General features: G+C 42.6%; 1 protein-coding gene across 13 annotated transcripts in view; it reads left to right on the top strand.

Moving 5' to 3' along the window:
* The window catches only part of PIGP (phosphatidylinositol glycan anchor biosynthesis class P), a 30085-nt gene that overhangs the window by 12207 nt on the left and 4545 nt on the right, over positions 1-13333 (top strand). For 6 of the 13 annotated variants that reach the window (XR_013623875.1, XR_013623876.1, XR_013623879.1 and 3 more), the window contains 5 exons: positions 424-568; positions 706-810; positions 6195-6267; positions 10879-10997; positions 11093-11644. Coding sequence is in view for 5 of the 13 variants with exons in the window: in XM_068121248.2 (XP_067977349.2) it covers positions 439-568; positions 706-810; positions 6195-6267; positions 10879-10997; positions 11093-11208 (543 nt within the window). In the remaining 8 variants the exon portion in view is untranslated. Of the gene's footprint in view, positions 1-423; positions 569-705; positions 811-5342; positions 5434-6194; positions 6268-10878; positions 10998-11092; positions 12044-13333 lie in introns of those variants that run through there. The other 7 variants (XM_068121248.2, XM_078780643.1, XM_078780641.1 and 4 more) reach the window with 3 other exon arrangements.

Raw genomic sequence — 13333 nt, 5'->3', positions numbered from 1 at the left:
TCACCGCACTAAGCGGATCAATTCCTATGGTATAATTTCTTCCTCCACCTGAATGCAAACCTATCGGGATTGTCCATGCTATTATCATCAAACAAGAAAGCAGCACATACTTATTTTAAAGTCTTTGTTGACTCCTTTAACTCCTCCCAGCTGCAGCCTAGTCTGCAGCTCGGTGTCACTTTGTTTATGTTTCAGTAGGTGGTACAGTATATGGAATCTTGAACGTGGGAATCCAGCATCATGCATCACACGTTCAATTTGGAATGCCAAACAAGCTAACGTGAAACCCTGCTTGGAGATTAAGACGTCGATTATTTTATTTTTAGAATGTAAAGTGCAGTTGTTTCAATGCATTGACACATACTCAAGTGATGACGTTTCAATATATGTGTTTCAATCTTGCATCGTCTGCCTTTCTTCCAGATGGCCAAAACATGAATGAGTGATTTCGCCCATCAACCAAGAACTTGTACTTTGATGGTAGTTGCAGCCGCAGCCTCGATCTGTTCACTTTTTTTGTTTGTGCTACTGAAAGCCCCCACTTTGAGATTCACAACTTTCCCAGGAGGTGATATTTCCGGCTCACCAAACTGTTTCAGCAACATCTTATGTTCCATACTTTCCACCTTGTGCAGCCCCACCTGTCCTTTCGACTCGTCATCTCTACATTTCCACTCATTTTGTTCCTGTTGTCTTTTGTCGCAGTTCACAATTGCACCGACGAGGTCATGGCTGAAAACTCTCCATCTCCTCTCCCTGAGAGAGCAATCTATGGATTTGTGCTCTTCTTCATGTCACAGCTCATGTGCCGTATGTATTCTTAAACCCGAGCCTTGACACCAAAGTCTAATCAGTTAATCTATACATCATTACACATACCTGCGCCAAGTTTGAATTGGAGCACTGCAGCCATTCTCAAGATGTAGAACTATTACACACTTTCACCTTTGACCTCTTGACCCCAAATTATATTCAGTTAATCTTTACATCATCATACATACATGTACTAAGTTTGAATTCAATCACTTCAGCAATTTTCAAGTTATATACCGATTACAGACTTTGACCTCTTGACCCCAAAATCTAATCGGATCATCTTTACATCATTCTGCATAAGTGTACCAAATTTGGTCAGAATCCCATCACTGGTTCATAAGTTATCACGGCAACAACATTTTTACCTAGCATGACCTCTGACCTTTGGCCTTTGACCTTGCACCCTCGTGACTCCAAAATCGAATCGGTTCATCTTTACCTCATTATACATACCTGCACCAAGTTTAACTAAAATCCCATCAGCCGTTCTCAAGTTATCGCGGTAACGAAAACCTATCGCGGACGGAAGGACGGACAATCTGAAAACATAATGCTTCTGTCGAATTTTTCGGTTAATAAAATAAAAAGTTTATTTTTATCTCTGCTTACAGGTAATCGTCGACTTATTTTGCAAATCCTGCTTCTACCTTATTTTCTTGCATTGTTATTATGACTGCGTTTGTTTGTTTAAGGTGAGAAGTTAATATTCAATGTGGACTAAAGTAAAAAGGTGACCAATTATGCTGGATTTAGACTTTAACCCAAGTGCAGAAGGATCGCCAGAGTTTGAGAGCTTTCCGTAGACGAGAATAACGAGGGTGGTGGTGGAGGGTTGGCGAAGAAGAACAAGGTTCCAGTCGAGAGTTTTTGGTTGTGTACCGTGCCACGCCAGAATGCTGCGGACTCACCCACCTGCCGGTTTCAGATTGATTGAGAAAATAACATTTTGGACAGTGATCCTCATGCTGATGTTATGATGCCGATACAGTGTTCCAGAGCAGTTTATTGGGAAGGGTTTCACTGAGTGTTTGCCATTGCCTTCTCACCAGTAATTAGGGCAGGAATTTTGAATTTGTTCAGCATGCCGGAAATGGCTCACCTACTCTTCGTGAAGGGCACCGTGGGATCTTTAACGTTCACCAACTATTACCGGTAGACACATCCACTATGTCAATAAATTATATTTCGTTCAAAATCATGGTAGATTAGCAAACCTATACATTTTTGGAAAGGTTATAGCATAAGGAAACTAAAAATCAATGTTTACATTTGGAGAGATTTATTGTATGGCGGCCATTTTGGATTTTCAAAATGGCCACTGTAAAATACATATTTTGTTCTATTTCTGCCTCTAATTACCCTAAAAACTTTTTAAAATATACTAAACCTATATTTTCAGGGACAAGGAATCCAATGAAAGTATCAAATTAGTGCTATGGGGAATGGTAAGACACGAATCAAAGGTTTTGAATTGCAAAATACTGTCTTTATATTCGCGATAAGTTGCATAATCAAATACATGTTATCATTTTGTACAGGCAGTTAATAACATCAAAATGTGTCACAATAATTCATATCACCAAACATACACAGGCAGTCAGCAAAATCATATATACACATGCAGTCAGTATAACTTCACATCTACACAGGCAGTCAATGACTAAATATACACAGGCAGTCAATGGCATCAAACATACACGATTACAGAATATGCCATTTAGAGTTCGTCATCACTGTCCTGTGTGTCGTATCCGACAATATAGTCCGCATCGTTTTCACAGTCCGTTCCACACAAGCAAAGGTCGGTCAAATTGATTGGCAAATCGAATTGATCGAATGGTCGATCGAATCGAATTCGATGAATCGAATCGATCGACTGGTCGAATGGTCGATCGAAACGATTGGTCGAATGTTCGAATTGGTCAAATGGAATTGGTCGATTGGTCGAATTGGTCGAATCGAATTGGTTGGAATTGGCAAATGTAAACATTGATTTTCAGATTTTTCCATGCTATAACGTTTCCAAAAATGTATAGGTTTGCTAATCTACCATGATTTTGAACGAAATATAATTTATTGACATAGTGAACCTGACTATATTGATGAATCACCCATCCTGTGAATTGCCAGGATGGCAGTTTATATATTGATCCAGATTTCATGTCACTCTGTGACGGTATGTTTACCTCCCCACCTCCACTACCCTAGTTTATATTTTGCAGTTCATACCAAATCTTTCCTTTTCTTCAACAACCACATCTCAGATCACCAGATTTGGTTTCAGACCAGGTAAGTCCACCTTGGACATGCTGCTTCTACTCACTCAACAATGGATGGAGGCCCTTAATGTCAGACATGAGACCAGGGCAAATCTCTGGACATGTATTGTGCTTTTGATACAGTCTGGCATCCCGCCTTGCTCTCCAAACTTTCTGCTTGTGGAATCCAAGGCCAACTCCACACATGGCTTTCTGACTTCCTTTACTCGCACAACCAATGTGTGGCTTTCAATGGAATCCTTTCATCTCCTCTCTCTCTGTCAAGGCTGGAGTGCCCCAATACTGGAGTGCCCAATGTTGGAGTGCCCCAATGCAGTGTTCTGGGCCCATTCCTATTCCTGATCTTTATAAATGATCTCTCTAGCTCTCAGGGAAATCTCCTTTATATATTTGCTGATGACTCCACTCTCTGCCGTGACATCCCTCATCCATCAGACAGGCAGGCTGTAGCCTTTTCCCTCTCTTCAGACCTTGAAAAAAAATCACAAGCTGGTCAAATACTTGGAATGTCTTTCAATCCTAACAAATCTCACACCCTCACTATTTCTCTCCGAAAGGACCGTCTGAGAAACCCTCCTGTGTTCTTTCTTAATAATCCTCTTGACGAAGTTCAGCCATTCAAACTCCCGGGTCTCACTATCAGCCATGATCTTTATTCATATTGAGCAAGCCACATTTCAAAGTTGGGCTGTAAAGCCATTTCACCAACTTGGCATCCTCCGTTGTACAAGTCCTTCCTTGGCACACTGAACTATCCGCCAGCAAGGCCTTCATCTGCACCTTGGAGTGCTGCTTTTCCATCTGTGCTGGCTCCCCCTGCCTCAGATCTTGCTCGGCTTCACACGGTGGAAACCAAGGCATTCAAGATCATTGGAACATCTCACGATTAAGCTGAGTCTATGGGCCTATCACTTTGCCATTGCATACACGTCGGTGGTCTCTGTCTTCTATCGCTTCCTTTCTGGTCTTGCAGCCTCTGCTTTTTCCATTATTTCCCCCTCACCCCATAGTTTTTTGCATGGGACACGTGGTATCCCATCAACCCTCTTCTGGTAAAACTACCTAAGTCCATGATCCCTGCTCGCCTCCATTCATTCGTTCCTCTTTTCTCACACTTGTGGAATACCTTCCACATCCTTTTCAATCTCATTCTTCCCTCCAGGTCTTCAACACAGCTGTTCTCCACCATCTCAGATTGTCCCCAATCCAAAACCATGATTATCTATATAATAATAGCGTAAGGACTCGACTTTGTTATCCCTTTTACGCCGCACCCAGTGACCCGATGCCCACGGCACTAATGGATTTTCGATCTACGAACCGCACTCTTTGTTTATCACGTACAGCCATACTCGAAAAATCTGAATTAGCCGACGTTGGGGCCCAAAAGCATCTGATTAACTGCCGATACGACGCCATCTTACGACGCCATAGTATTGGCGTCTGCTGGGCAAAGGCGAAGCAAGCCGTCCGCTGATTGGACAGGCGAAGGCGACAGCAAGGCGTCCACCGAGTGGACAATCCAGAGCATGCATTTGTGCCGGTGTCGGCGATCGTTGTTCATATACGCACTCTTCATTCTCATCTTTCTTCCTAACTCTTACTCGGACAAGCAAATCCCCTATGCCATCCATAATGGTACACTCTATCCATACACCGCATCCTCCCTTCCGTGGATGTTCCACGGGTTTCGGCTAGTTATTATTATTATTATTATTATTTTTATTTTTTTTTGGATACATAATCGAGGCTCGTGAAAGAGCTAACATTAATCACGCAAACAAATCAAACAGACAAACAAACAAAATATATAAAAAGGGGAGCGGTCGACAAGATGGGGAGAGAAGGGGAAGCACATAAACACAACATTTGAGAGCAGAAACATCGGGAATGGGTGGGAGGGGGAGGGCTTAGGGGGAGGCGGCATGGGAAGGGGGGTGGGGGGTGGGAGAAGTATAAACACAAGGACACCAAGGACTTCCAGGAAATAAGTTGGTATTTCAAAAAAGTGGATTTGGGGTGAAATTAGCGGGGGTAGAAAAGATCAAGGTTTTGGATGGGGGAAGATAAGAGATGGTGGTGAACAGCTGTTTTAAAGACCTGGAGGGAGGAGTGGGATTGAAGAGAGTGAGGGAGTTTGTTCCAGAGGCGGGAGAAAAGGGGAATGAAAGAGTGAAGGTGAGCAGAGTCTTGATTTTGGCAGTTTAACCATAAGAGGGTTACAGGCAGATCTTGTGCGACCTGCAGGAATATTTGGGGGACAGAGCCCAGAGAGAGCAGGAGGAGCAAGGCCGGAGAGGAGTCGGTAGAAGACAGAAAGACCACCAGCCTGCCTGCGGTGAGCAAGTGAAAGGCCTTCGGAGGTAGCTTCATCACGGGAGATTCCAATGATTCCAATGAATCGGGAGACTCCAATAAATATTATTATGTATTATGATCTTTTCTACCTTTATTAACCCCACCCCAATCCCTCCTCCTTCCAAATTTCCAGTTTTCCCTCCTGAGAGTTCCCTTCCGTATCCATCTTGTCCACCCCATGCATCCTCTCCTGCCCCCCCCCCCCCCAATTCCTCCATAAATCCCATTATTTGTCTGGCTCCACCTGTCTTGGCCTTCACCTCTGCTATTGGTGTTCTTCCCCCCTTCCACCCTCCACTCTCTCTACTCTTCCTTTTTTCCTGTTGCATCCTGATTCAGTCAGTGTACTCGTAGTAGTTTTTCGACAAGCCTCGACCATGTATACAAAAAAAAATTACAAAATACAGACTGTAACCTATGAACTCATTGTACGGGTTGATCAGGAAGTTTTCCAACTGTTTTGTTGTGCAGAGGCGCACACCTTTCTCAGATATGCTTACAAGTACTTACGGCTACTTAAATTGTTGTTTGTTTTTTCTTAGTCGCTTCATTCCACAATCCTTATCTAGGAGGTATGAAAGTTGCCCAAGCCACCCAATTTACTTCATTACTCGGGATTTCTGCACATTCTTGCCAAGCAATCTCGGTCAGAAATATGTCGTTCTGAAAGTCCCGTATTGTCTGTGCAGTGTCTTTGTGGTCAGTGGAATTTGAGCAATTTTTTATCCTCTCTTTCCCTAGTTCTTTTCCTGGTCTGGGCTTTTGTGCCCGAAAGCTGGCTGCACAGCACGGGCCTCACCTACTGGCCACAAAAGTAGGTTTTGTTTTTTTCACTTTTACATATTTTTTGTGTGTGTGTGTGTGTGTGTGTGTGTGTGTGTGTGTGTGTGTGTGTGTGTGTGTGTGTGTGTGTGTGTGTGTGTGTGTGTGTGTGTGTGTGTGTGTGTGTGTGTGTGTGTAAGCACACAGGTGGTTTGAAGGCAAGAGTAAGTTGGACAAATAGTTTATGTGCTTCTCGAGCGAAAATCGTGTTATAAACTCCAGATGCAGAATGATGATTTAAAACTGATTAATTGTAATCTTTCTTCCAGTGATTATTACCCTTGCCAGAGGACAGAGTATTTCATTTGGGTCCGTTTGTTTGTCTGTCTGCACACAACGTACTAACGTAGGTCAAAAACGCAACCTGGTCGTATCCAGCATTACTCGTTTTTTTTTTTTTTCAACTGAGTACATCTACAAAGTATATCAGAGTACGGTAGTACATCTCTATGTAGGGATGGTGCAGAAAAAAACGTCAGTCCCATCTGCTACATGCAAAACTAAAGTTGGATTATCTTCTTTAAAAACTTGCTTTGGCTGCATATGAGAGCCTACCTGGTCTGTTCAGCTGATTGTCGAGGTAGGGATCACTTTTCAGTTCTCCAGACCAAGGCTAAAGCAAAATAACGAGATCGCTCAAACCCGGGAATTCATCTTCTTGTTCATAATAATAATAATAATAATCTTCTTCAGACGGCATATTTCCGAGCTGCCTCTATCAATGGCAATGATTCTGCTACCATTCGATAGAGTTTTACTTCCTGCAACACCCTTTGGTATTATAATTCTCGTAGCTTGAAAGGATTCCTCGAAATGTACGGAAAACGACATTCCTATGTAAAAGAATGGGACTGGGGTAGGCGTGGCTATGACTGTCAATCAGCTTGATGAGGGCGGAGCCGCTAGAAACATTTGCCTCGGTGTCGGCGTTATGCGTGATAATGTTATGTGGGATCAAATAATCTCAGCAGAGATATCATGTCTCGGGAAATGCCTTATTTTTCATTGTTACATTTATGAAAATAAAATAATAGCGAGGTACCAGTGCAATACACCACACACGGGACACGTGATCACGATCCCTCCAGTCATGGATCAAGGCAAAAGCAAACCACGTGATCAATAACCATCTCTAGGCACGGTTTCTCGGCGGCAGATTCGCTACGGCGGAGTATCACTGATGCGTCGAAAAGAACATCTGCTATAAAGTGTGTGTGTGTGTGTGTGTGTGTGTGTGTGTGTGTGTGTGTGTGTGTGTGTGTGTGTGTGTGTGTGTGTGTGTGTGTGTGTGTGTGTGTGTGTGTGTGTGTGACACTTTTTGTCGTCAATTAAGTACTATTCAAATGTACCTTTTAACTGCTGAGACCTTGGAAGACCCTTTAACCCAGATGACCCAAAAGTCCCCAAATCACCCAAAAGTCCTTGATGACCCATAAGACCCAGATGCCCAAAAAGTCGCCGAGGACCCAAAACACTCAGATTACCAAAAAGTCCTTGATGACCCAAAAGTCCCCAAGGACCCAAATCATCCAAAAGTTATTGATGATCCAAAAGTCCTTGATGACCCAAAATATCCAGATCACCCAAAAGTCCACGAGGACCCAAAAGTCATTGATGACCCAAAAGACCATGAAGAGCCAAAAGTTCCCGAAGATCCAAAAGCCCCCAAAAGACCCAGATGACCAAAAAGTCCCGATGAACCAAAAGTACCCAAAAAACCAGGATGATCTAAAAGTCCCTGAGGACCAAAATGACCCTGATGACTCAAAAGTCACCAAAGACCCAAAATTCCCCGAACATCCAAAAGTCACCAATTAAAATTTGGTCCAATGGACCAACGGGCCCTCTAGTTTAATAAATATTTGAACTGACATTTAGTGTTCCTTTCATCTTTGTTTTGGCATACTGCATCGCCTGGAGTGGTCAATGGTCAATTAATTGATATTTAAATATAAAGATCCTAGTTTCCTTATGTCTTTGCCCTATTAGTATTACCTATGGCTACTGAGGTTGGGGATTTGAGAGAGGGAGGGGGAAGCAGGGGTGGAGGGAGAACAATTATGTTACTTTAAAAAAATTAAAAATATGCCAGACACCCAAAAAATATGCCAGCATATTAAAAATATGCCATCTGTACGCCACTGGTGAGCACGTCTATAAAGTTTGTGCTACAACATTTGTAAATCAGTATTAGAACATCATCTACTCAAATATTATAATAGTTATTCAGACTGTGTGTATTTCTGAGCTGGGCCTCTGTCAATGGCAATGACTGGAGTTTCACTTGGTGCAGAATCCTTTGTTATAATTTGTTTCTCCAGTTAATTTATACAGTTAAATATTTACAGGTACTCTGAGAGCGTGTTCTCGTACTCAACCGACGCCATCGTAGTTTGGCAAGGCCACGCCCAACCCCACGCTTAGTCGATCAACCCTGAACCTTGCTATGCGCATGCGCAGACAAGAAAGCGTGTCACGTGTACAGTGTGTTTGACTAACGTCTTTCTGATGATTTATAGTGACTGTATTTGTCTGGCGAGAATCTACTCAAGTATTACCGAGGTCTTCTGATTTCCCACAACCAGGATTTGGATACCACAGATACGTACTTATATCTTGTCTTGATAAAGTTCTTCATTGAAGTTAATTTTACAAAACTATTATCAGAGAGTGCGTTGGCACTGTCGACTCTACTACTAACGTCGGGATGACGCGGATAAAAAATGTCGGCCCCACCCACTGACACAAAACAAAGGTTGGAGTATCTTTTCTTCCTCTCATAGTAGTTTATCTAGGACATTTGCATTTCGAGTGTATAATAGGTTTTATTGACACTTTTGGGTGTTAAGCAGCAGTAGCAACTGTTTAACAAGGTAATAATACTTGTTTGTGGTTTATGTATTTTTAATTCCCTATAATAAAATTTACTTCCATAAGGTTGTTGAGGGCAATATTACATGTCACAAAATCCCCTTGGGGAGGGGGCGATGTTGTTTTGTAATAATAATATTACACCTTAACGTAGACTTCGCCCAAGGTGGAAATCCCCCTTGGGGGAGGGAAGGGGGTGGGCGAATTGCTACAACCTCCATGTGAAGCTTAATCCTCCTGTGACGTTTAGATGAGATTGGATAAGTAAGGAATTAATGTATCGTGGTCAGACAGACGCCAAATTGCGGATTTTAGTGTAATAAGATTTAGAGTGCAGACTGAAGAATATGGTGACGTCATAGGTCACGTGGTATGGCAGTCATCTTGGATTTTTAAAAGCGCAATTGGGGACAACCTGAAAACGAAAAAAAAAATCCTGACATATCAAATATTATACACAATCTCTTAGCTTGTGTGACATCTGCGTTGTGGTTACAGGATTGTAACAGAGTTTTGAAATGTATTCCCTTATTCCGAGTTTCGTAACTTTACACCCGACTCTGAAAAGATGAACAAGTGGAAGGAATGTATGGAGACAAAAGGTCTGAAGGTGAATATCGGAAAGACGAAGGTGATGGCAAGTGGTAAAGCATGTGGTGAGGTGGAAAGAACTGAGAAGTGGCCATGTGCTGTGTGCAGGAAGGGTGTCGGAGTGAACTCCATTCAATGTACAATGTGCGCTGAATGGGTTCATCAAAAATGTAGTGGTCTGAGAGGGTCATTAACCAGTGTGGCAGCTACATTCAAATGTAAGGTGTGCACAGAGGGAGCTGTACATGGAGGAAATGTTGAGTTGGATCTTGGAGACGGCGTGAAGCTGGAAGGTGTGAAAACATTTTGCTACCTCGGAGACATGCTGAATGGAGAAGGTGGATCAGACTCGGCAACGGTTGCTAGAGTGAGATGTGCATGGAAGAAGTTTCGGGAACTGAGTGGCGTGCTGATGAGGAGGGGAGTGTCGTTGAAGCTGAAGGGAAAGGTGTATGCTGCATGTGTGAGAAGTGTTATGATTTATGGGAGCGAGACATGGGTAATGAACGTGGAGCAGCAAGAAAGGGTGGAAATGCGAATGGTTCAGTGGATGTGCGGAGTATCGTTGAGAGAGAGAGGAAGACAAATGATGAATTGCGAAAAATGATGGGAATAGAGCCTGTGATTGATGCTGTGAAGAGGAACAGGTTGAGATGGATTGGTCATGTGTTGAGGAAGGATGAAAGTGACTGGTTGAGAAGAGTGATGGAAATGAATGTAGAAGGAAGTAGAGGATGGGGAAGACCGAGAAAGACTTGGCTAAAGATGGTGGAAGAAGAAATGCGGGCAAGGGGGTTAACAAGGAGAGATGCAGAAAATAGGGCAAAATGGAGAAGATTGTCATGAGGACCGCAAGGCAAACCCCCGCTCTAGCAGGGAAAATGGCCTTAAAATGCATGTTGTTGTTGTTGTTGTTGTTGTTGTTGTTGTAACTTTACACTCGGATACCTGGCTTGTACTCAGGCAGCCTTTTTGTGGACCATTGACGAGCGCATATTCATGTTTGACCTCGAACTACCCTGATGTGTTCTGCATGGTATGTTTTACAACAAACAGCACATCAGTTTTATATTCTCAATCTTAATACGGAAGCCTTTGGACAATCATTCGAGGAACAAGCTATGCTGTTTGATGTGTGCAGGTACTGGGCTGTGGCATTACCAGCATACCTCATCACCACCGTTGCTTTTGGTTACACTGTACTTTTGAGCCTCAACATTATGACCACGCCTAGCCTAGATTCACTAAACTCTATTACAGGTATGATCATGGCCAGTTTCATTCTCCTTTTGCTCGTTTAAAAAAAAACTTTTTTTTTTTTTTATGTCTCACCTTCATCTTTTACTTTTCTTCAGATCCTTTTGCTGAGATGCAAGATATTGAGGAGACCCTTCCTGGAGGAATACCTTTGCTCAGAGATCTCCCCCTCTCTACAGTTAATGCCTATTTATATGGTTTGTCGACTGAGTAAATCTATTTACCTCAATGGACTTGCACTCTATCCTAGTGCTCCAAAATAATAGAGATGGCAGGAGGGATTTGGTGCAATGCAGCAAATAATATGATCATTTGATACGCAGCATTTATTATCCGAAGCTGGAATGTCGGGATCTCTGGGACGAGATTTCACAGGCTCTTTGACATTGATGTGAATTTTTTAACCTGATGCTTGAGAGAAATTTTATTTTAAAAGCTTCGGATCTTACGACTGAAAAAGGCCATTATCATACTCAAAACAACAGGTGGACGGAATTAGTTGAAATTTGTTGGTTGCCCTTGGGGTGTGCTAAGGAAGGTTTTCGACATTGATAACAATTCATAGTCACAATGGTTCAGGAGGGTGAGGGATGCAAATTCTCTATTTAAATGTGTGTTGCTTAACGCCACTCCTGCTGGAAGAGTATATAGTCTAGGGCGATTAGTAATTTCGTGTTTTTTGTTTGTTAAAATTGATTTAGCAATGGATTCTGCTTCAGAATATTATAGAGATGTAAAAAAAATAGGGTTCCATTTTTTCTTTTACGTCTAATAGGTAGTAATTCGAAGAAATCCAAGATGGCCGCCATAAAATTTGGAAAATACACTTTTGTGCATATCTTTGTATCTAGATATCATATAAACATGAACAATATGTCCTTTTATATGTTTTCAGACCCAAGGAAGCCATATCTGCCATTGTTTTTACAGAAAAATGCAAGGAAATTAAAATAGTGGGCAATATACCAGCCAAAATGGAGACGGCCGTCGTGAAATCGGATCGTATAATTTCCCAATTAGAATCGATTCAATAAACAATCTTCACTGATAACATTTATTTTGAATACACACACACGCACACGCACACACACACACACACACACACACACGCACACACATACACACACACCTAAACATAAACGATGAATGAACATAAACGATCACATAAACGAATGCCTCATTCATCCTCATCCATATCTATCACACGCGGTTCATTGATGTTTGCTTTGTTGTTACAACTGTAACCCACACACCCACAAACTTCAGTACAAGGAATATTGTTATTGCGACAGCTACATCTTCCCATACACCCTTTCTTGCACCCACAGTTCACGAGATTCATTATTGCTTCTGGGGCTGGAGGATTCAGGCATCGACTTGGGGCATAAACCCCATCATCCGAAAGTAACTGCCAACCATACTCGACAGGTGATGGAAGGGACGGATGGCTTTCTGCTGCCTTTCTCCATATCATTGCGATATAATGTGCTCGCTGAACGTGTAACTTTAGCGAACCAGTGGTAGGTGGAAGACTCTCTCCCTCAGCAGCACGGTTGGAGAATAAGAACCAGCGAAGCTCGTTTACTTTCGTGTGAACTTTAGACTTGTACAGCAGACAGACGAAGCGTTCCAGCTGGGAACACACTTCTGGTGACGGATCAGTTTGTCCCAAAGACTCCAGAGCCTCCCATATCTTGTTGTCACATGTCATGAAGACCTTAAAGCACCAGTCCTTGCTCCTGCCAGCGAACCTTCCAGACATGTCACTTCCCGTGAATGCGTGGAATCCAAGTATTGCAGACGCACGTTTCTCTCCTAGCATGCCATGAATAGGTTGGACTGCAATGCTCCTCCTCAACTTTCCCTTCCCAGTGAGAAACCTCGTAGCAGGTGGTAGATCGTGAAATCTCTGAATCAGTAGGAGGAAGATATCGGTATCTGGCGAATCAATGATAACTTCTGCATCTTTGTCGACTGCGAGAGCATGCAGAATTAAGAGTGTATCGGCCTCTTCTTGGCTGTGCGTGAGTAGACTGTCTGGAACTTCAGTGTTGCCCGTGGTCTTAGTTCCTGATGTCACCATGAACTTCTTCAACTTGTTTGGATGAGCCTTGCTGTAAGATAGACACTTCACAGCCAAGTACTCTGTAAGCTCTGCCTTGGTCTTCACATTGGAAAGGAAATCTTTGAGTGAAATCTTCTGGATCAATGTACTATCCCTGACGTGATAGTATGTTGATTTCCCCTTTGTCCTCTTTAGGCGCATTTTGTCTTTCAGTGAGTTATCGATGTATCGGTCGAATACCAACCTCACGTCATCATAATGCACGGCAATATTT

This window comes from Myxine glutinosa, chromosome 6 (assembly GCF_964187855.1).
Source record: "Myxine glutinosa chromosome 6, kmMyxGlut1.1, whole genome shotgun sequence".
Lineage (NCBI taxonomy): Eukaryota > Metazoa > Chordata > Myxini > Myxiniformes > Myxinidae > Myxine > Myxine glutinosa.
Note: the sequence above shows the minus strand (reverse complement) of the source record. Positions and strands in the feature narration are given on the sequence as shown.